The 22,493-nt window shown below is 56.2% G+C and overlaps 1 protein-coding gene across 1 annotated transcript; it reads left to right on the forward strand.

The window, feature by feature from the left end:
- Window positions 1-3,088: 3,088 nt before the first annotated feature.
- FGF22 (fibroblast growth factor 22) lies at window positions 3,089-22,157 on the forward strand. Its single transcript, XM_029052021.1, has 3 exons — window positions 3,089-3,314; window positions 20,849-20,952; window positions 21,697-22,157. Exons 1-3 carry the CDS (start codon window positions 3,089-3,091, stop codon window positions 21,889-21,891), a joined length of 525 nt encoding a protein of 174 aa, XP_028907854.1. The 3' UTR covers window positions 21,892-22,157.
- The last annotated feature ends 336 nt before the right edge of the window (window positions 22,158-22,493 follow it).

The following is a 22,493-nucleotide window of genomic DNA, read 5'->3' on the forward strand; positions in this document are numbered from 1 at the left end:
TAGCGACGGTTTGATAGGGGAAATGGATGGAGGGGTGTGCACCCCCTCTTTTTCTCAGGGGTTCCCGGGAACGAACACACGTTAAGCGCACGTTAAGCGGAGAAGCGGCGTTGCCTAGTGGATAGAGCACGGGCCCGGGAGTCAGAAGGACCTGGGTCCTAATCCCGGCTCCGCCACTTGTCTGCTCTGGGACCTTGGGCAAGTCACTTCGCTTTCTCTGGGCCTCAGTTACTGTAAAATGAGGATTGAGACTGTGAACCCCGTGAGGGACGGGTGCTGCGGCGAACCTAATTAGCTTGTACCTACTGTAGCACTTAGTACAGTGCCTGGCACGTAGTAAGCACTTAGCAAATATCATTAATAAAAAGTGCTTGGAGAGCCGTGCTTTGCCGCTGGGTGTGGAAGGGGCGTGGGGGGAACCTGTGTATGCGGGGAGGGGAGGGGGTGCTGCAGGGCAGAGGGGGAAGGGATGAGAAGGGGTGGGAGGGGACAAGAAGGGGGGCTGAGGTCCCTCCTCAGCAGGACAGACAGTGCTGCCTTTTGTCAGCCGGTGGCGGAGTGTGACTCAGGGTGATGCTAAGGCTGCACGAAGCAGGCCGCTCCGTAGTATTCGCCGCTTCCCTCCCAGCTGCTAATTAAGGACCAGGCGTGTTTGTAAACACAGGAGCCGTCCATCCCCTGACTTTCCATCCATCCCTTGACTTCCCGGCACCCCCGTGCTTCCCTCTATCCCAGGACACTCCCAGGAGCAGAGGAGACACGTATCTCCTTTTATTGCCATTGTTCTCGTCTGTCCGTCTCCCCCGATTAGACCGTAAGCCCGTCAAAGGGCAGGGACCGTCTCTATCTGCTGCCGACTTGTTCATTCCAAGCGCTTAGTACAGTGCTCTGCACATAGTAAGCGCTCAATAAATACTACTGAATGAATGAATGAGTATCTGGGCCGGGGTGTGGGAAGGGGAGGCATGGAGAGGTGGGGCGGGGAGGGGGGGGCAGTGTAGAGGAAGGTGGGCTATAAGCAGAAAGGTGGAGAAGCAGCGTGGCCTAGTGGAGAGAGCCCGGACCTGGGAGTCAGAGGATCTGGGTTCTAATCCCGGCTCCACCGCCTTGCTGGTGATCTTGGGCGAGTCACTTTGCTTCTCCGTGCCTCAGTTACCTCATCTGTAAAATGGGGATTAAGACGGTAAAACCCATGTGGGGCTTGGACTGTGTCCAACCTGACCGGTTTGTATCTAATCCAGTGCTTAGTATAGCGTCTGGCACATAGTAAGCGCTTAGTACCTTTTTTTTTTTTAAAAAAAAATAAGGGTCAGCTCTAGGCTGGTTGGCTAGCTGGGTGGTGCTGACTCCAGTCCTCTAGGGCTAGGATTTTTAACTCACACAGACTCCTCGCCCTTTCCCCCAGACCCAAATCACTCTCCCACCCCATGCACATGCAGAAACATGCGCCCGCGTGCACACGCACACACATGCACGTGCAAACAGGCACCTTTCTGACAACCGCTCCCTCTGTCCCATGTCCTCTGCCCATGCTGAAGTGAGCAAAGACCAACATGTATCCACCCGGAAGCTCTGGCCCTCCTGCCCCCCCATCCCCACCTCAGCCCGCCATCTGCCGAGCCACAAACCCACTCCTCTACTACCCTCCCCTGCCACCGCCACCCAAATATCCGGACACGCCAACACCCAGACCGAGAGTCACACCCAAACCCACACACACGTGCGTGCCCACGGACGCTTACCCTCCCCGGCCCCCGGGCCCAGTCGTACGCCCCCGTAGACAGCGGTGCACCCATGCGGACGTGGCCCCCGACCCCAACGCGGGCCTGCCTTCAGAGGCAGCCTGCCAGATTTCAGCCTGCAGGCCAGTGGGCACCGCCTGCCATCCAACTTCGCCCATCCTTCGCTCCGGTGGAGAGGCGAGGTTCCCGTCGCTGCAATCTGGGACAGTTACGCGTCCTCTCCCAACAGACCTTTCCGGGGAAACGGGACAGTCTCACGGAGTCGGGTCGCCTGGCCGGCCCGTTCCCCCAACGACGGAGGTGGGCGACCAAGAGGGCGACCATCTCGGTTCCCCCGAGCATCCTGCCGGGCCCGGCGACAGAACGCTGATCTGGACGGACCCGGCGTCCGATCTGGGAGTGGCCTGGATCGCGGTCTAATCTTTTTATCGCCCATGCATATCCATACGACGGCAGCACAGATACTCACACAGATGCGCACACACATCCGCACACGCGTGCACACGCACGCACACACTCACCGCCGCCCCCCCCCCCCACCCCGGCACCCATACAGAGGCAATGACACACACAAACACAGTGATTCACACATCCATATGCGGAGACACACGCATGTACAAACACACTGACTCACTCGCGTGCACACACACGCACACACACACACACACACCCCATTCCCCCTCTGCACCCCCCTTTCCTATCTCCACCCCTCTGCTGCCAGCCAGCTGACCCGCGGGGAGAAAATTACTAAAACAAATAAACTTAGGAAGTCAAGAAATTTATGAATGGGGGCAGGAACCAACGGGCCCGCCCCCCACCCTTCCACCCGGCCATTGGCCCAGAGCAGGGAAGGCCTCTCCGGTGGGAGGGGCAAGGGCCAGAGAACTCCAGGCTGGGGCTGTCAGTCAATGGCAGGAGCAGCCTTCAGGGAAGGCAGGACGGGCCTCGGTGGCTCCAACCCCCTGGGAGTCTCTGCTCCTCAGCTCCCCAGCCGCCCTGGGCCTCCTGAGACGGCAGCAGCTGGCCCTCTGTCGAGGGGGGACTCGCGGGGCGGGGGAGATCCCTCTGGGGTGAGGGGGCACCCGGCAGCCGGGTGGAAAACCAAACTCCAGGATCCAGGACAGAGGAGTGGGCTATGCCCCGGAATAAAGAGAGGAGGCGGTGATCTCTTCGGTCTTGGGCTGGCAGGGGTCAGCTCCTCTCCACCCGCATCTCCCGGGCCCCCCCGCGCCGCCGGGCCCGTGGGTATAGGAGGGGCCCGGCCCGGTGGGCGAGACGTCATGGATCGAGTCTGAGCCCGGGCATCCTCCCATGCTTCCCGCGGCCTCGCCTGCCCCCCCCGAGCCATGCCCGCCGGCCTTCAGCTCTGCCTGGCGCTCCTGCTGCTGGCCCGGGCGCATGGCTCCCCCGGGGGCGACTTCTCGTGGCTCGGCGGTGCCCGCCGTGCCCGCAGTTATCACCACCTGGAGGGCGACGTACGCTGGCGGCGCCTCTACTCCTCCACCCATTTCTTCCTGCACATCGACCCCAGCGGCAAGGTGGAGGGTACCCGCTGGAAAGAGTGCCCCAACAGTGAGTGCCAACTCCCAGGATGGGGGTCAGGGTCGGGGGTGTGAGCGGTGGGGCAGGAGGGGAGCTGGGATGCCGGCCTGCCGGCGGCCGCGTGGGCATCTCGGAGGCAGAAGCCGATGCCGGGGAGGGCGGGAGATCGGAGGATGGGGTCGAGGGAGAGGGACGAGGGGTGACAGAGTGGGGAGGAGCCTGGGCTGGCCATGGGGCAGAAAGGAGAGGAAAGGATGCACGGGGACTGGAGAGAACATGAGCCGGGGGAGAAGGGCCATTGGGGACAAATATGGAGAGGGAAGGGATGCTGCCCCTCTAGGTGGTTCACGTTCTGTGTGTGTACGTGTGTGTGTGTGCACGCATATGTGCGTAGGGAGGCCGGGAGTTGGGAGACCCTTGGAGGGTGACTGGTTAGGGTTTAGGGATAACTGTTGGAGCCAAGCTGGGGATGGGGGGAGGATCCTGGACTCCACTCTTGGCCTTGCTGCTGGGTTCAGCTCCCCTGACCTTGGTTTCCCCATCGGGCCAGGCTCTGGATTATGGGGAAAGGGGGTCACAGGATTCCCCTCCCCTCCCCACCACTGCCCATTCCTTCCCTCGTCCGGCTCTGCCAGACCCTCGGAATGCGAGGAACCTTCCAGGGGAAATGGGTGGGGCCACCTCCCCCCAAATTTCTCCAACCTCCCGCGGTAGGGGGGTGGGAGGGTTCTCTGCCTGAGAGGGACATCACCCACGGAGCCCCTGGGCCTCGCAGGAGCGAGAGGGGATGCCGGGGAAGTGGAGGAAGCAAGAAGGGGATGCTGGGGGCGGGGGGACAAGAAGGGTGTCAGGAAGGTGGAGGAGAGGGAAGGGAGAAGAAAGAAGAAGGGATCGAATGGCTGGCAGGAGGGCCACCGGGCAACAGTGTGAGGAAGGACAGGGAGAGCCCCTTTGTCTCGCTGCTTGGCTGAAGCTGCTAGGGATTCTGTTTCCAAATGGAAAAGGTCGCTTGGAATTTGACCTCGTGCCAGGGGGATCCCCGTCGAATGGGTGCTACAAAGATCCTCCCTCCGGGGACGGCCGTCGCTCGTCCAGCTCGTCGGTCAGTCGACTGATGGATCGGTCAATGGATCGCTGTTCCTCCCCACTCCTCACCGCCCCCCACGCTGCCCCCTCCCCCCGGCAGATTCACCCCACTGCCTATTATCGCCCCATCGCTAATAAAGGGGGGAAGTTCCAAACCCCTCCGCTACACCTCACATCCAGGTCAAGGCCAAAGGTCAGGAAAGGAGGCCAGAGCCCTCCTTGCCCGCCCCCCACCCCCCAGGGCCTGAGCCAGAGAACCCCGGGGGAGGAGGGTGCCTGGGCCACCACGCACAGCTTGGGGACACTGGGGCCCAATTCGGGAGCCCGGGACTCCGGGGTAATCACCTCCTGCATCCTTAATGAGAACCCAAATAATAATCTCCGTAATTAACGAGGATAATAACCCTCTGCCCTTCCCCGGCCCCTTTCATCTGGAGATCTCAAAGCACTCATTAGCCCGGGTGAGGACAGAGGACAGGGGGGACCTGCTCACCCGGTGAGTCAGTGAGACCCAGTTCGGCTGGGACCCGGGACGCTTCCGGGGACCCCGGAACCCGAGGTCGGAACTCTCTTCCCGCCCTCCTCTCCCCACCCCCGGCTCTTCGCCCTTCTGGCCGGGGAGCCGTCCCCGGGCTCCCCCCCCCCCCCCCGGATCCCCCACCCCGGGCACGGAGACCCTTCCAGTTGGGAAGGCAGGTCCTCTGCACCCTGCTCATCTCCCAGTTCCCTGCTGAGATGCAGGCCCCGGGGATCTGAGCGACCCTATCCCCCCTCTCCCCGGCTCATCCCCGCAATCGGGGCCTTCCTGCTCCTGCCCCTGGAACCTGGGGCCTCCTCGTGTTCCCCCAGGTTGAGCCCCCTGACCGCCCCCCGTGACCTGCCACCCCTCCTAGGAGGCTCGGGCACGTCACAGCCCGGCAACGCGCACGTCAGCAGGGGGCACTGGGGTCCAGTAGTCACGCGGTGGACCGTGAAGTCTTCCCACCCACCGTCTTGAGTTTGCTGTGTCCCTTTATCGCTCCTCTTCCCGCTCAACCCCTCTTGGGACGGGAGGGGGAGAGCCCAGAGGCCGGGAAGGCTGGGGGACGGCGGGGCGGGGGGCGCGGGGGCAGGGAGGGGAATGGGCCCCGGCCTGGCTGGGCTCAGTTCCCGCTGCTACGGTGTGAGGGACTACTTCTTTCGAACGGTCCCAAAGCCCGATCCCACACCGCGACGGTCATTTTCCCCACCCGTGCTCAGCCCTCCTCCCTTTTCTCCTCCCTCCTGCCAGTCCAGGTGGCCGCCCTCGCTATCGGTAGCTGAGTGAGCGGGGCGGGGGGGAGGGGAGGGGGTTGAGGGACCCACTACCCCATCTCCACATGGAGCCCCAGGACGTAACCTCCCCTCTGCCAATCCTCAGCCCACGGACACCCCCCAACCACCTCCTGTGATAACCTGCTCCACTTTCTTCTCTCGCGCTCTACACCCCCACCTCTGGCCCCCTCCCGTGGAGCCAGGTGAGATGAGTCAAGGTCACGGGGGGCTTGAGGAAGCAGTAGCACAGGGCAGGGCCGGTGGGGGCCGGGAGGTGGGGAGCGGGTCCTAGGAGAGGCCTTCAGGGGTGCCGGCTGACGGGGCTCCAGGCCGAGGGTTGTGGGCGAGGTGGGGTGAAGGGCCCGTCCTGGCCTTCCCCCATGCTCTGATCGACCGGGGCTGCAGCCCCCTGATGTCCCGTGGACGGGTACCACGGAAACGGACAGAGAGGGATGGACAGACGGAAGGGCCCGCCTAGCGGCGGGGGCCGCGGGGGCGCGCTCGTGGCAGGCGGTGGTCTGGCCTCACCCTCCGTGTGGTCGTGGTTGTGGTTGGTGCCTTTCCTCCTCCTTGCCCTCTTGACCTTCTTCCTCCCTTTGAGGGTTGCGAGGGGGTCGGGGGAGGCCGAGCCTATCGTCCCTATCTTGTTCTCTCTCCCCACTCCCCTCACGCTGCCCTGATGGGCCCCCCGCGTCTAACCTAAAGCCCTCTTGCTGGAGCGGGCGGTCCGCAAGAGGCTTCCCCGATCTCCCGGTTTTCCCACCCACCCCCAGAGGCCTCTCGGGCTGGGTGACGCCCTTCCCCGTGCCTCCCAGAGACCCAGGAGGTGGGGGAGCCTGGGCTGTCGGGAAGGCAATCTGTGCTCCCGCTGTCTCTGCTTTTCCCACCTCTGGATTCGAGTCCCGTCTCTCTCCCGCTTGCTCCTCCGGGCACCGGGCAACAGGAGGATGAGTCAGAACAGATGGGCCTGGGAGCTACAGGCTCTGACACCTCTCGCTGGGCCTCACTCACCCCAGCCACCGGGCTCCACTGGCCAAAACTTTCCAGCTCTCTGGTGGGCTCCCGGGGAGGGAGACGGCCCCGTGGGTTATTCGTCTGCAGCTGAGCAAGAGGAGAGACAGCCGTGGACAGTCACCCCCGGGGTGAGGGCTGCACATGTGGGAGACATGTGTGAATAATAACAATAATGAATAATAATGGTTCTTGTTAAGCACTTACTGTGTGCCAAGCACTGGTCTAAGCACGGGGGTAGATACAAGCTAATCAGGTTGGACACAGTCCCTGACCCACATGGGGCTCACACGCTTAATCCCCATTTTACCGAAGAGGTGACTGAGGCCCGGAGAAGGTAAATGACCTGCCCAAGGTCACACGGCAGACACGTGGCAGAGCCGGTTTTAGAAGCCAGGTCCCTCTGACTCCCAGGCCCACGGTCTAGCCCCTAAGCCACGCTGCGTTTAACAGTTCCCGTGCAATTCTCATGCGGGGTCAGCCGGTGGACAGGTCAGGCAGCCTTGCGGGCGGGAACCCAAATCTACCAGCCTGTAGTCTTGACCAGCCAGCTCCCTTATTGTGTCAGCCTTCTCTCCGATCTCCCTTCCTCCCGTCTCTCCCCGCTCCAGCCTATTCTTCATTCCGCTGCCCGGCTCATCTTCCTGCAGAAACGTTCTGGGCGTGTCACTCCCCTTCTTAAAAACCTCCAGTGGTTGCCCACCGACCTCCGCACGAAACAAAAACTTCTCACTCTAGGCTTCGAGGCTCTCCATCACCTCGCCCCCTCCTACCTCTCCTCCCTTCTCTCTTTCTACCGCCCACCCCGTAGGCTCCGCTCCTCTGCCGCCCACCTCCTCACCCTCCCCCGTTCTCGCCCAACCCGCCGTCGACCCCTGGCCGGCGTCCTCCCGCTGTGCCGGAACGCCCTCCCTCCTCACCTCCGCCAAACTCTCTTCCCCTCTTCAAAACGCTACTGAGATCTCACCTCCTCCAAGAGGCCTTCCCAGACTGAGCTTCCCCCTTTCCCTCTGCTACCTCTACTGCCTCTCTGCCCCTCCTTCACCTCCCCTCAGCTAAGCCCCTTTCCCCCCCCTTTCCCTCTGCTCCTCCCCCTCTCCCTTCCCCTCCCCTCGGCACTGTGCTCGTCCGCTCATTTGTATATATTTTTATTACCCTATTTATTTTGTTAATGAGATGTCCATCACCTTGATTCTATTTATTGCTATTGCTTTTATCTGTCTGTCTCCCCTGATTAGACTGTGAGCCCATCAGTGGGCAGGGATTGTCTCTATCTGTTGCCGAATTGTACATTCCAAGCGCTTAGTACAGTGCTCTGCACATAGTAAGCGCTCAATAAATACTGTTGAATGAATGAATGAATTTTGATTATTATGATGGTATCGGTTAAGTGCTTACTATGTGCCAAGCATTGTTCTCAGCACTGAGGTAGACACAAGGTAATCAGATGGGATGCGGTCCGGTCCCACAGAGGGTTCACAGTCTAATCGGGAGGGAGAACAGCCATCAACTCCTCATTGTACGGATGAGGAAACGGAGGCCCAGAGACATTAAGTGACTTGCCCAGGGTCACACAGCAGGCAAGTGGCAAAGCTGGGATTAGAACCCAGGTCCTCTGACTCCCAGGCCTGGCCTCTTTCCACGAGGGTCCCTGCTTCTCCCTTTCCCAGGAGCCTACCCAGGCAGGGCCAGTGCAAGACTGTGAGCCCGTCAGTGGGCAGGGATCGTCTCTATCCGTTACCGAAATGTACATTCCGAGCGCTTAGTACAGTGCTCTGCACATAGTAAGCGCTCAATAAATACTATTGAATGAACTGCAGTGGGGGAAGAGGGGGTGGATTGGCCCTAGTCCTAAATTTCAGGGAGAAGGACTCACAAAAATGTGTTCCGATCATCTTATCCCACCTCTGCCACTTGGCAGCTGTGTGACTGTGAGCAAGTCACTTCACTTCTCTGAGCCTCAGTTACCTCGTCTGTAAAATGGGGATGAAGACTGTGAGCCTCCTGTGGGACAACCTGATTACCCCAGCGCTTAGAACAGTGCTCTGCACATAGTAAGCGCTTAACAAACACCAACCTTCTTCTTCTTCTTCTTATCACCGGCCGGCAAGGCACCTCAAAAGGGCATTTCGTCTCCCCACATCCGGGAGACTGCCCCTCCCACCCCCAACCTTCCCGAGAAGTGGCTTGTTTGCCCTATAAGGGCTGAGCTTCTCCAGGGAGGCTGTGTGAGCTAGTGGAAGAGGAAGTCAGAAGACTTGAGTAGGAGTCCTAGTTCAACTATCGACCTCCTGTGCGATCTTAGGTAAGTCACTCAACCTCCCGTCGGGCAACCAGTCAGTCGATCAGTCGATCGCATTTACTGAGCACCTCCTGTTAGAGGAGCAGCGCGGTGCAGTGGATAGAGCACGGGCCTGGGAGTCTGAAGGTCATGGGTTCTAATCCTGGCTCTACCGCTGGTCTGCTCTGTGACCTTGGGCAAGTTGCTTCACTTCTCTGGGCCTCAGTTCCCTCTTCTGTAAATTGGAGGTTGAGACTGTGAGTCCCACGTGGGACTGTGTCCAACCAGATTTGCTGGTATCCACCCCAGAGCTTAGTACAGTACCTTGCACATAGTAAGCTCTTAACAGATACCATTATTATTATTGTTGTTGTTGTTGTTGTTGTTGCAGAGCACTGTATTAAGCACTTGGGAATATTCAATACAATTAATAGACAACGTTCCCTGCCCTCAAGGAACTTATACTCTAGCGAGGGAGACAGACACTGCAATAAATTATGGGCAAGAGGAAGTAATCAAGTATACAAAAGAAGCAGTGTGACCTAGTGGCAAAAGCATGAGCCTGGGAGTCAGAGGACTTGGGTTCTAAATCTGACTGTGCCACATGTCTGCTGTCTGACCTTGGGCAAGTCATTTAACTTTTCTGTGCCTCAGTTACCTCATCTGCAAAAGGGGGATTAAATTCCTGTTCTCCCTTCTAGTTAGGCCGTGAGCCCCCTGTGGGACGGGGGCTACGTCCAACCCCATTAGTTTGTATCTAACCCAGTGCTCAGAGCAGTGCTTGGCACACAGGAAGCGCTTAAAACGTATTATTATTCTTATATATGCACCAAAGCACAACAGGGGATTGGAAGTACTTAGGGTCGTTTTTTTGGGGGGTTTTTTTAATGGTATTCATTAAGCACTCACTTACGTGCCAGGCATTGTCCCAGATCCTGGGGGAGATACAAGTTACTCAGGTTGGACACAGTCCATGTCCCACACGGGGCTCACGGTCTTCATCCCCATTTCACAGATGAGGTAACTGAGGCCCAGAGAAGTGAAGTGACTTGCCCAAGGTCACACAGCAGACACGCGGTGGAGGTGGGATTAGAACCCAGCTCCTTCCGACTCCCAGGCCCATGCTCTAGCCACTAGACCACGTTGCCTCTCGTGGCACGGAAGGACCGAGGTAGAAGTTGGGGGATATAAGGTGGGAAGATTGAAAATTAATCAGGGAAGGCCTCCTGGAGGAGGTGTGATTTCAATCAATCAACCGATGGTGTTTATTGAGTAGTAGCAATATTATTTATTAATACTATTAGTATGCACTTACTGGGGGCAGGGCACTGTACTAAGTTCTGGGAGAGAATACAAGGCGGGGAGTTAGGCAAGGTCCCCGTCCTTTCACAAGGATGCTGGGAGGATAAACTGAACTGATTAATACCAGCTCCTTGCGGTCTGGGATTGACTCTACTGACTCTGTTGTATTCTCCCAAGCGCTTAGTCCAGGACACTGCACGCAGTAAGCGCTCGCTAAATACCGATGACTGATAGATTGCTTGAAAGCACTTTGGAAAAACATGAGGCACGAAACAAATCAAGGTATTATTTTTATTAACCCCCCCCGCCCCCCCCGGTCACCCGAACCCTCTAGACTCTAAGCTCACTGTGGGTAGGGAATGTGTCTAGCAGTCAATTCTGTTGTATTGTACTCTCCCAAGTGCTTAGTACAGTGTTTTGCACAAAGTAAGTGCTGTACTCCATAAATTCGACTGACTGACTGTTCCAACTCTGAACAAGCCTTCAGATCCAAGAGTTCTTGCTTACGCCTCACCTGATCTCATTGGCTGATAGGCTGTTAGATGCCGAAGCAGCGTGGCTCAGTGGAACGAGCCCGGGCTTGGGAGTCAGAGGTCACGGGTTCAAATCCCCACTCTGCCGCTTAGCCGTGTGACTGTGGACAAGTCACTTCACTTCTCTGGGCTTCAGTTCCCTCATCTGTAAAATGGGGATTAAGACTGTGAGCCTCACGTGGGACAACCTGATTACCCTGCATCTACCCCAGCGCTTAGAACAGTGCTCTGCACATAATAAGTGCTTAACAAATACCGGCATTATTATTATTATTATTATGTTCCTCGGCCTCCCCCGTCTCCAAGTGAAGAGAGGGAGAGAGAGAGAGGTGGTCCCAGAGCCTCATGGGGGCTCTTGGGGTCAAAGGTCAGACTGCAAATTTCTGCCCTCCAAGGTTCTGAGAGGCAAAGCAAGCAGCCGGGCTGCTGATAGGATTGTTAGGCCTCTGGACCCATGGAGGGCAAACCCCAGAGCAACTGGGTTAACCTTTTGGGTAGAGTCACAGAGTGGAAAGATGGACTTGAGCTAGGAAGAACTGCTAGGCAGTGGGTTGGGGAGGTAAGGCCGTGAACGGGAGCAACGTGGCCTAGTGGAGAGAGCCCGCCTGGGCCTGCGAGTCAGAGGACCTGGGCTAATCCCAGCTCTGCCACTTGTCGTCTGTGTGACCCTGGACAAGTCATTTCGCTTTTCTGCGCCTCAGTTCCCTCACCTGCAAAATGGGGATTCAAAACCCGTTCTCCCTCCTACTTGAACTGTGAACCCCATTTAGGACCTGATCACCTTGTATCTACTATGTGCTTGGCACGTAGTAAGCGCTTAACAAATATAGCAATTATTGATTATTATTATTATTATTAGGTAGACTGTGGAATCCTCTCTGGAGGTCTTTCAAAATAGGACAGTTAAGGCCACTCTCCTGGTGGTGGCCTAATGCTCACCCTTGGCCCCAAATCCATGGAGATTGGGAATGAAAGAGATAATAGTAATAATAATAATGGTATTTGTTAAGCACATACTGTGTGCCAAGCACTGTTCTAAGCACTGGGGTAGATACAAGCTAATCAGTCCCTGTCCCACATGGGGCTCACATGCTTAATCCCCATTTTACAGATGAGGTGACTGAGGCCCAGAGAGGTTAAGTTCAATCATTCATTCATTCAATCATAGTTATTGAGCATTTACTATGTGCAGAGCACTGTACTGAGTGCTTTGAAAGTACAGTTCGGCAACGGAGACAATCCCTACCCAAAACGGGCTCCCAGTCTAGAAGGGGGAGACAGACAACAAAATAAAACAGAACAAGTAGACAGGCGTCAATACCATCAAAATAAATAGAATCATAGATATATACACATCATTAATAAAATAGAGTAATGAATATGTGCAAATATTCCCAAGTGCTGTGGGGAGGGGGTAGAGCAGAGGGAGGGCGTAGGGGCAATGGGGAGGGGAGGAGGAGCAGAGGGAAAGGGAAGGCTCAGTCTGGGAAGGCCTCCTGGAGGAGGTGAGCTCTCAGTAGGACTTCGAAGAGGGGAAGAGAGTTAGTTTGGCGGCCGTGAGGAGGGAGGGCATTCCAGGTGAGGGGTAGGACGTGGGCCGGGGGCCGAAGGCGGGACAGGAGAGAACGAGACACCGTGAGTAGGTGAGCGGCAGGGGAGCGGAGTGTGCGGGTTGGGCTGTAGAAGGAGAGAAGGGAGGTGAGGTAGGAGGGGGCCAGGCGATGGAGAGCTTTGAAGCCAAGAGTGAGGAGTTTTGGCTTCATGGGAAGATTGAGAGTCAACCACTGGAGGTTTTTGAGGAGGGGAGTGACGTGCCCAGAGCGTTTCTGTAGAAAGATAATCCGGGCAGCAGAGTGAAGAATAGACTGAAGCTGGGAGAGACAGGAGGATGGGAGATCAGAAAGGATTGCCCAAGGTCATACAGCAGACATGTGACAGAACTGGGATTAGACCCAGGTCCTTCTGACTCCCAGGGCCCCGCTCTATCAACAACTAAGCCACACTGCTTCTCAAACACTCATGGCCTTCTCCAACCCAAGGGCGAGCGCTCGGCTGCCGCGAGGAGAGTGGTCTCGGCGTCCCTGCCCCACCACGCCTCCCGGGCCAGGGAAAATCACCGCTCCAGATGAAAGAGCGAGAGGACCTACTGAACATGTCCCTGGAACCTCTTTCCCCAAGGAGGTCCCAGCACAGTCTCATCCATTCTCTTTCTACTCTAATGCACGGGCAGAGAAACTGGGGCCCAGAGAGGTTAAGTGACTTGCCTGAGGACACACAGCACCTCAGGGCAGAGTCAGTTCCCAGAACCCACATCTCCTGTGTCACCCCCTACCGCTACCAACAGGTGGAGAGGGCCAGGGAGACCCGGCCCTATTCGCCTGCCACTTCGGTTCTCCTCCTGGATGTGTCTGAGAAAGTCCCTTCTCCGATGCTGAGCTTTCCCCTCTGGAGAGCAAGATTCCAGTAGAGCTTAAAGCGTACTTTGAGATCATCTGCCGAGAGGGGCCAGTGAGAACCAACCCGGGTGCTCGAGCTCATCTTCCCCCCACCACCCCTCGATGGGGACCTCACCTTCCTGGGGTCCCTGGGTTGGCAAGGGGAGTCCAGGTCGGGCCGGGCGGGGGAGACGGCCTAGAAATAGAGTGGGCGTTCCCCGGCTGGTTTTCCCACATGCCTGTCCAATGAGAGCTGTAGAGCAGGCGGAAAGCCAACGAGAGACCTGTAGAAGGACCCATCCGCCACCGGGGTTGGGGTGAAGTCAGCGCCGTGAGACTCCAACTCGCTCCAGTGCAATGGGTCTGTCACCCTCCTCCTCCCCAGTAGCTCTCCTCTGTTCCATCACCCATCACCCTGCTGGTCACAAGGCGCCCCCTTGGGTTCTGGCACAGTCACCCCTAAACCTCCCTGGCTCCCCGTTGGCCCTCCTGAACTCCTCTCCCTCACCCCCCACCCCACCCCACTCACTCCCGTCCATCCGCCTCCTGCTGCTGTTCACACTGCCTGCTGCCTGGCCCCCACCCGCAAGTTCCATTCTCTTACCCTCCCAGTCAGAGCTACAGCCACCAGCGCACATTCCTCTCTCTCGCTCGCTTTCTCTCTCTCTCTCTGCCAGATACGCTTACTCTTACCTGGCTGCATTCCTACTCCTGTCACCTCCCCTTTCCCCCTGCCTTATCTCCTTAGGACGCAACATCTCCGGCCCCCTTAGCCCTCCACACCACAACCCAAATGTGTCACCCCACTCCCACCCTCTGGTCTGGCTGGCTGTTCGTCGGCTCCCACCCACTGGATTTTTCTCCTCCCAGGACCTCCTTCCCTCTAGGCCTCATACCTGTTCCCCACTTTTCGGACCCGGGTCATCGACGCCCCCTGCCTTCCCCCGCTACATCCTCTTCCCCTTCTGCTTCACCGGGCCTAAGGTCAGACTCCTAGAGAAGAGGAGGTGAGGGGGGAGAATGGGGTCCTAGTCTCTGGACCTTACTGGATGCCCCGGCTCTCAGGGGAAGTACAGGGATGGAGAGGATGGAGAGGCAGCTCGGCGGGTGGGGCAGGAGAGCGCTTGACAAGCGGAGCCCGGCAAGATCTTGCCCTCCTGGGGAGTCCTGGTACACCAGTGTCTGACTGACATCCCACTGCAGGAGGTCACGGCCTTCTGGCTTCACGTTCTAAGCCTGTCCTCTAGCTCCTGGTTCATACAATCCGTGTGCATTTATTACCGCAGGCGGCTGCTGGAACCTGTTACATGCGTCGCCTCTGGGTGGTTCACGGTACGGCCGTTGCTGGGTCAGGCCCGTGATCCATCTGGTCCAGAGTCTGGTCTCCATGGCAACGGGACGTTTGGAGGAACGGGGGCCGGTCGTTTCCCGGACGGCCATCCTCATGGCTTCGGTCCATAGCGAAGCAGCAAGGCCCAGTGGCAAGAGCACGGGTTTGGGAGTCAGAGGTCGTGGGTTCTAATCCCTGCTTCGCCACTTATCAGCTGTGTGACTTTGGGCAAGTCACTTCACTTCTCTGTGCCTCAGTTACCTCATCTGTAAAATGGGGATTGTCTGTGAGCCCCACGTGGGACAACCTGATTACCTTGTATCTACCCCAGCGCTTAGAACAGTGCTTGGCACGTAGTAAGTGCTTAACAAACACCATCATTATTATTATTATCTAGCACCCTGAAATGATCCACTGTGGCTCGCTTGCCCATGATTTCGTTTCGACCTCTCTTGAACCTACTGACGTGTTTTAGCGGCACAACTCCCCAGGAAAACAAAATCCACCATCTCACGCTCCACCGAGTAGAGACAGGTTTCCTTCTATGTGTTTTAAACCCGCTACCCTCAAGCTTCAGTGGGTGCCCATTTGTGTGATGGGATTTGATGAACAGTTCTAGATTTGACCTGCCCACCTGCTTTATGACGCTTTCAACTTCAACCCTGTCCCCTCCTAGCCTGCGTCTTCCCAGCCCGAAGCATTTTCTCCTTGACCAGAAGCATCTCCATCCCCCTGCCCATCTTGGTTGGCCTCCTCTGTCCTTGTTCCGGCTCTGTTCTGTCCTTCGCGCGAGGCGGCGGCCAGAACTGCCGGCGGTTTTTCAGGTGGGGGTGGACCCTGGTTTCATCCGGGGGCCAAACTGTGGCCCTCCGCTTGGCCTTCACCTCCTCCTGGTGATGCCCAGCACCTTGTCGGCCTCTTTCGCCCCGGGGGCCGATAGTTTGAGCAGGCAGTCGGTGACGACTCCGAGGTCTCTCACCCAAGTCATGTCTGGTTCCCTCTACATGACGCCCATATCCCTTGTACATGCTTTACGTGTCCCCCACCCCACCAGGTGATCATATTTCCTCATGCCATCTGTACACTGCCCACTTGTAGGTAATAATCATGATGGCATTTCTTAAGCACTTACTCTGTGCCAAGAACTGTACTAAGCACTGGAGTAGATACAAGATAATCAGGTCGGACACGGTCCCTGTCCCACATGGGGCTCGTAGTCCAAGTAGGAGGGACGTATTGACTTGAATATGGGTACTGAATCCCCATTTGACAGAGGAGGAAACTGAGGGTCAGAGAAGTGAAGTGACTTTCTCAAGGTCACACAACAGGCAAGTGGTAGAGCCGGGATTAGAACCCAGGTCCTCTGACCCCTGTAAGCCTGTTATGGGCAGGGAATACATCTGCTCACTCTGTTGTACTGTACTCTCCCAAGTGCTTAGTACAGTGCTCTGCAATCAATCAGTCAATGGTATTTATTAAGTGGTTATTATGCACTTTCCATCTGCACATAGTAAGTGCTCAATAAATTCCATTGATCGAGTTGCTCTTTCCACTAGGCCCCGTTGCTATGGGAGAGGGGGGATAGATTGGGGCAGGGCTTAACTTGGAATTAAAGAAGGGCTGGGGACCAGCAATGAAGTAATTTTGCATTTTGAATTTGTAATGGCTTTGAATGCTATTGGCAACGAGTGGCCTTGTCATGATTACAAGGAAAATGATACCACGGTCATAAGACGTTCGTTGGAAAGACTAGCCCATGCTAAGAGTTTCCAAGATGCTTCCGAATCTAAAATTTAGATTCTTTTAAAACTTTCATAACTGAAGGGGCCACCCTAGAGGTGCCAGGGCTAGGACCTGCCAAGCCCATATCTTATTTGTTTGTTTTTATGGTATCTGTTAAGCGCTTACTATGGGTCAAACACTGCTCTGAGCGCTGGGTAGATACAAGTCAATGACCTTGAATGGTCATTGACTACCTTGGCCTGCGTCCTCCTGAAATCTCAGAGCAGTAGGCCCCTGCTGTCAGCTCCTGAAGTTCTATTTCTGTCCTGATACTCAAATAGTGACTGAGGGAAATTGTGGGCTTTCCCTGCTGGAGACCTATAAAGCCGGAGATTCTTTCCCTCTATTTGGGGTGATTTTGATGGGGGTCCGGCCTAGGGGCAGGACGATGGACTAAATGACTTGCCCATAACCCCTCCCTCAGCGTATGGCAGAGGAGAAAGCTGATTCTAGTCTTCTGTTCCCAGGAAAGAGTTAAAAACTTCAGATCGAATGGAAGCCTTAGAATCGATCAATTTACCGGGCACCTACTGTGTGAAGAGCACTGTACCAAGTGTGTGTACAAGATCATTAGAAACGTGATCCCTGCCCTCAAGGAGCTTAAAATCTAGTGGGGGGAGGATAGACCCCAAAAGAAATTACAGCAGGGAGGAGGAACCAGTAGATTCTAAAGATGGGGCCAGAAGTGCTGTGCAGAGAGAAGGGTGAATACTCAAATATCTGACCCTGGGCCCAGAAGCACGGAAGGTCAGCCCATCCATCCCTCTGCCTCCGAGCAGGTCCGTTCCTAAATCACTCCAAATCAGTGGACCAGTTATCCCTTCCCCAGGGAAGAAGATTCTACAGCCTTTCTTGATCACCTGGGAGATTGTGAACTACAAGGTGGGCACCCACCTGCCCCAGAGGGCTTAGGCATTCACCGGCCTGGAGGCAGGGGCCTGAACCTGCTATTGCCACTGGGGTCTTCCCAGGCCTTTTCTCCATCATCAGCTCTGCCTTCTAGGGGCTCTCCTCCTGGTTCCGTCCTCCAGGCCTCTCTCCCTGGAGGTCAAGAAACCCCAAGAACCCCATCCTGGCACCCTGGGTCTTGCTGGCGGACCAAGTAGCCGAAAGGATGTCGGTTGCTCACCTAGCAGTGCGTCAGCCCCTACGTGCCGCTATTTCTGGGTCAGAACCGTGGCGCATCCGGCTCCGGACTTCATCTCCATGACGACGGGAAGCAGCATGGCGTAGTGGATAGAGCACGGGCCTGCGAGTCGGAGGGTCATGGGTTCTAATCCTGGTTCTGTCCCTTGTCTGCTAGTCAAGTCACTTAACCTCTCTGTGCCTCAGTTACCTCATCTGTAAAAAGAGATTGTGACCGTGAGTCCCATGTGGGACAGGGACCGTGTCCGACTTGATTGGCTTGTATCGTCCCCAGGGCTTAGAACAGTGCTTGACAAATAGGAAACGTTTAAGAAATACCATTATTATTATTATTATTGTTATTAATGGGGTGCATGGAGGTGCAATGTGACGGCTGTCTTCCGGACACCCATCTCCGCGGCTAGGTTAACGCCCCTAGCTCTCCCCTCCGCACCCTAACCCTCTGGTAACCCAGAATGGGCTGCTCATCTATGACTTCATCCAAACCCTCCCTGAACCTACTTATCTCTCATTCCTTAGGCAGGAAATCATCTGGAGTCCAAGTGGGACTTGACATACTGTGTTACCCAAAGTAGGCATTCAATAAATAACCACTGGCAATGATGATGATGACGAGGTGGCACCGAGCCCGAGGGGAAGAGGTGAGAATGGGGCGGTAGAACGCCCCATGCCAGAGCTGCGGCTGAAATGACAGCAAGAGAGAGTTGGCTGAGAAATACAGAACTTTCCGAACACACACGTAAACGGGGGGAGGGAGGGGGAGGAAGAGAGACACAGAGAGAGAGAGAGAGAGAGAGAGAGAGAGTGAGAGATGTTGGACTGGGCTACAGGGAAACTCCAGGGCCTCTACCTTCTCGGAGTAGGGTAGTGGAGAGATAGTATTGCCCGAAGGCAGGAGAATGGCTGAAGTGACCTCACGTGTTCCCCTTAGGCCCTGGTGATCTATGATTCTGCAGAGTTCTCACTGAGTAGGTCAGCAGCAACGGCAGTGGCTGAGGAGGGATGGGGAAGAGAGAAATGGGGGAGGGAGCCAGGTTTAGGCTGACGGTGAAGGGGAGGAAGTGAGAGGAGGCGTGTTAGAGAAGGGCCGTCAAGTACGCTCTAATTCTCTTCGGTGATGGTGAGAGCAGAGATAACTGACACCCACGGATAATCCAAACCCCCATTTGAACCACTGCTTTCACCATCCTTACCGGTCAAGCCTTCACCAGCCTTGTTCTCCTCAATCAATCAATCAGTGGTATTTATTGAGTGCTTACTGTGTGCAGAGGACTGTACTAACTTCCTCGGAGTGTACGACAGAGTTGGTAGACACGTTCCCTGCCCACGAAGAGCTTCCAGTCTAGAGGGGCAGACAGACATTAAAATCAATTCCAGATATATACGTGAGTACTCTAGGGCCGAGGGTGGGGGTGAACTTGAGAAGCAGCATGCCATAGTGGATAGAGCACGGGCCTGGGAGTCGGAAGGTCATGGGTTCTAATCCCGGCCCAACCACTTGTCTACTGTGTGACCTTGGACAAGTCACTTCGCTTCTCCATGCCTCAGTTCCCTCATCTGTAAAATGGGGTTTGAGACTGTGAGCCCAACGTGCTTGTATCTACCCCAGTGCTTAGAACGGTGCTTGGCGCCTAGTACGGGCTTAAGAAATACCATAATTATTATTATCAGGTGAGATGCAGCGTGGCCTAGTGGAAAGAGCATGGGCCTGAGAGTCAGGAGACCTGGACTCTAATCCTGGCTCTGCCGCTTGTCTGCTGTGTGAGCCTAGGCAAATCACTTAACTTCTCCGTGCCTCGGTTACCTCGTCCAGAAGGTGGGGATTAAGACCGTGAGCCCTGTGTGGGACAGGGACTTAGTACATTGACTGACACAAAGTTGGCACTTAACTACCGGAAAAAAGGATCCATGTGCGTAGGTGACACCGCAGGTGCTGGGGGAAGGTAGGGTAAATGAGAGCTTAGTTGGGGAAGGCGTTTTGGAGAGGTGATGTTAATAAGGCTTTGGAGGTGGGGAGATTGGTGGTCTGCTGGATATGAAGGGGGAGGGAGCGCTAGGCCAGAGGGAGGACGTGGGCAAGGGGTCGGCGGTGAAATAGACAAGATCGAAGCACAGTGAGTAGGTTGGTATTGGAGGAGCTAAGCGGGCGGGCTGGGTCATAGTTGTAGATCAGCAAGGCGAGGTAGGATGGGGAGAGCTTATTGAGTGCTTTAAAACCGGTGGTAAAGAGTTTCCATCTGATGCGGAGGTGGAGGGGCAACAACTGCGAGCCCGTCACTGGGCAGGGATCGTCTCTATCTGTTGCCGTATTGTACATTCCAAGCGCTTAGTACAGTGCTCTGCACGTAGTAAGCGCTCAGTAAATACGATTGATTGAATGAATGAACTGGAGGTTCTTGAGGAGTGGGGATAAGTGGACTGAATGTTTTGTAGAAAAATGATCTGGGCAGCAGAGTGAAGTCAAGACTGGAGCGGGGAGAAAGAGAGGAGGCAGGGAGGTCAGCGAGGAGGTGGATGCGGTAATCAAGGCAGGATATGATAAGTGCTTGGGTGAGCATAGTAGCAGTTTGGATGGAGGACAGGGTGGATTTTAGCGGTTTCGTGAAGGCAGTACTGACAGGATTTGGGGACGTATTAAATATGAGGGGTGAATGAGAAGGAGTCAAGGTTATGCCACGGTTCCGTGGCTCAGTGGCAAGAGCCCGGGCTCGGGAGTCAGAGGTCATGGGTTCTAATCCCGGCTCCGCCGCTTGTCAGCTGTGTGACCGTGGGCAAGTCGCTTCGCTTCTCTGTGCCTCGGTTACCTCATCTGTAAAATGGGGATGAAGACTGTGAGCCCTACTTGGGACGACCTGATTACCTTGTATCCACCCCAGCGCTTAGAACAGTGCCTGGCACATGGTAAGCGTTTAACAAATACCGACGTCATTATCATCATTGGGAGATAGGGACGAACGTGGCGTTGCCTACGGTGATGGGAAAGACAAGGGAAGGACAGGGCTTGGATTGGAGGGTGAGGAGTTCTGTGTGGGACATGTTAGGTTTGAGGGGTGAGCTCCCTGAGGACAGGGCCTGGTCCCTTCTCTAAGGTGGATCCCAAGTGCCTGATACCAAATGGACGGGGGAGAAGGGGAGGTTCAGGGAAGGTGTGTTGATGACCGCTGGACTCAAAAAGGGTAGAAAGGTGGAGGAAAGGGAGGGAGGGGGCAGAGAAGAAAGCAGCCACGATAACCCACACGCTAGATTGGGAATCCCTAGTTCATGGAGTTCCTCGCCCCTCTGAACAGCAGGGTGGGCCACCAATTTCTCTAACTGTCTGTTCAATGCCCTGTGTTGTTTCTCCCTGCTCTCCTCCCACCCCCCAGGCATCGTTGAGATCCGTTCAGTCCGCGTGGGGGTCGTGGCCATTAAATCGGTACACACGGGCTTCTACTTGGCCATGAACAGGAAAGGGAAACTGTATGGGACGGTACGTATTCTCTCCATCACCCCCGCCCCCCCCCCCCCAACACACACAACTCACCCCCCCTTCTCTCCTCTCTGGGTGACCTCGAGGAGGAGGGTCTAGGGCTTGCTCTTCTCAGTTTGGGGAGAGGCAGGCTGGGCAGGTTGAGATCCAGGCCTGACCCCAGGGCCACAGCTGGGAGGGAACTGGAAGGGTGAGGGGGTGAAAGGGTGACTCGGCCAGGGCACTGCCAGAAGGAAGTTCACAGCGCCAAAGTCAGAGGGGTCAGAGGTCAACGGGTGAGGAAACCGTCAAACAGGAAGCCACGGAAGAGGGGAAGTGGGAGGGCCAGAGCAGCTGGTGGGGATCGGAGAGGAATGGGGGCTCTGGTCGCAGAGCCTCCTAGTGCCCAAAGATCCCCAACCCCACCCTACTCCTCCAAAGGGCCAATGCCTCTCATCTTGGTGTCTCCCCAAATCTGAGTTTGGCTTGCATCTATCCCTGGGATTTGGAGAGGGCAGGCAGGATTCAGAGGGACAGTCCCGGGGGTGGGCTGGGCCCGAGACAGTACACCCTCTGACGGAGGCTCCCGCCCATCAGGAATCCCTCCCCGTTTCCCCCTCCTCCCCACCCCCGCTAGTCCAAGTGAGTCCTGAAGCTGAGGGAAGGGAGGATGGTGGGGCCGGGGGGTCGGGGGTGGGTGGGTAACAGTCTGAGCCTTCTCCCGATCCTCTTTCTCACCACCTGTCCTTCTCCCTCCCTTGTCAGAGAGAGTACAACCCCAACTGCAAATTCAAAGAACGGATTGAGGAAAACGGCTACAACACCTACGCCTCCCTGCGCTGGCGGCATGAGGGGAGACAGATGTTCCTGGCCCTCAATGGCAAGGGAGCGCCCCGCCAGGGGGGCAAGACCCGCCGCCAGCACCTCTCCACCCACTTCCTGCCCATCCTGGTCTCCTGAACCCGGTTCCCAAAAGCCCAGGCTGTACTGGGCTTTTAAAGGTTCTCTTTCTCACTCCTTCTCTCACTCAGTCACATAGACACACCTACACACCCAATACACAGAGATATATTTTCCTATTTATTATAATAATAATTATTTTTTAAAAAAAAAGAGACAGGAGAAAGAGCTCCCTTTCTGCCCCAGGCCTTAGAGAGAACTCTTGGAACGAAGACTCGGGGAAGAGGCGGGTCGGGAGGGGAGGCGGTTTAGGGCGAAACGTGCCCGCCTGGGATTTCGAAATGCCCGGGGCATAACCTGCCCAGAAAAGGCAGACGGTGGGACGGGCAAGAGGACTGTTTTTCCTCTGTTGACGCACACGCTTATTTATTGTCCGGACATGAGAATAAAGGACGGCACTGTGCCTCCCGGGAGTTGGGGGAGTCGCGCGCATCTTGTCCAAGAACAGTGGCAGCGCTCGGTCTGGGGAAAGAAGCGGGTAGAGAGAGATCTAGATGCTCGCTCTGTTTCTGCCGGCCCCTCTCCCCCCAACTCCCTCCCCAGTTACCCACCACCCCCCTTAAATCCATCTTCCAGGCTCAGGTGGGCAAAATGAGAGACAG

The sequence above is a fragment of the Ornithorhynchus anatinus genome, chromosome X1 (assembly GCF_004115215.2).
Source record: "Ornithorhynchus anatinus isolate Pmale09 chromosome X1, mOrnAna1.pri.v4, whole genome shotgun sequence".
Taxonomy (NCBI): Eukaryota; Metazoa; Chordata; class Mammalia; order Monotremata; family Ornithorhynchidae; genus Ornithorhynchus; species Ornithorhynchus anatinus.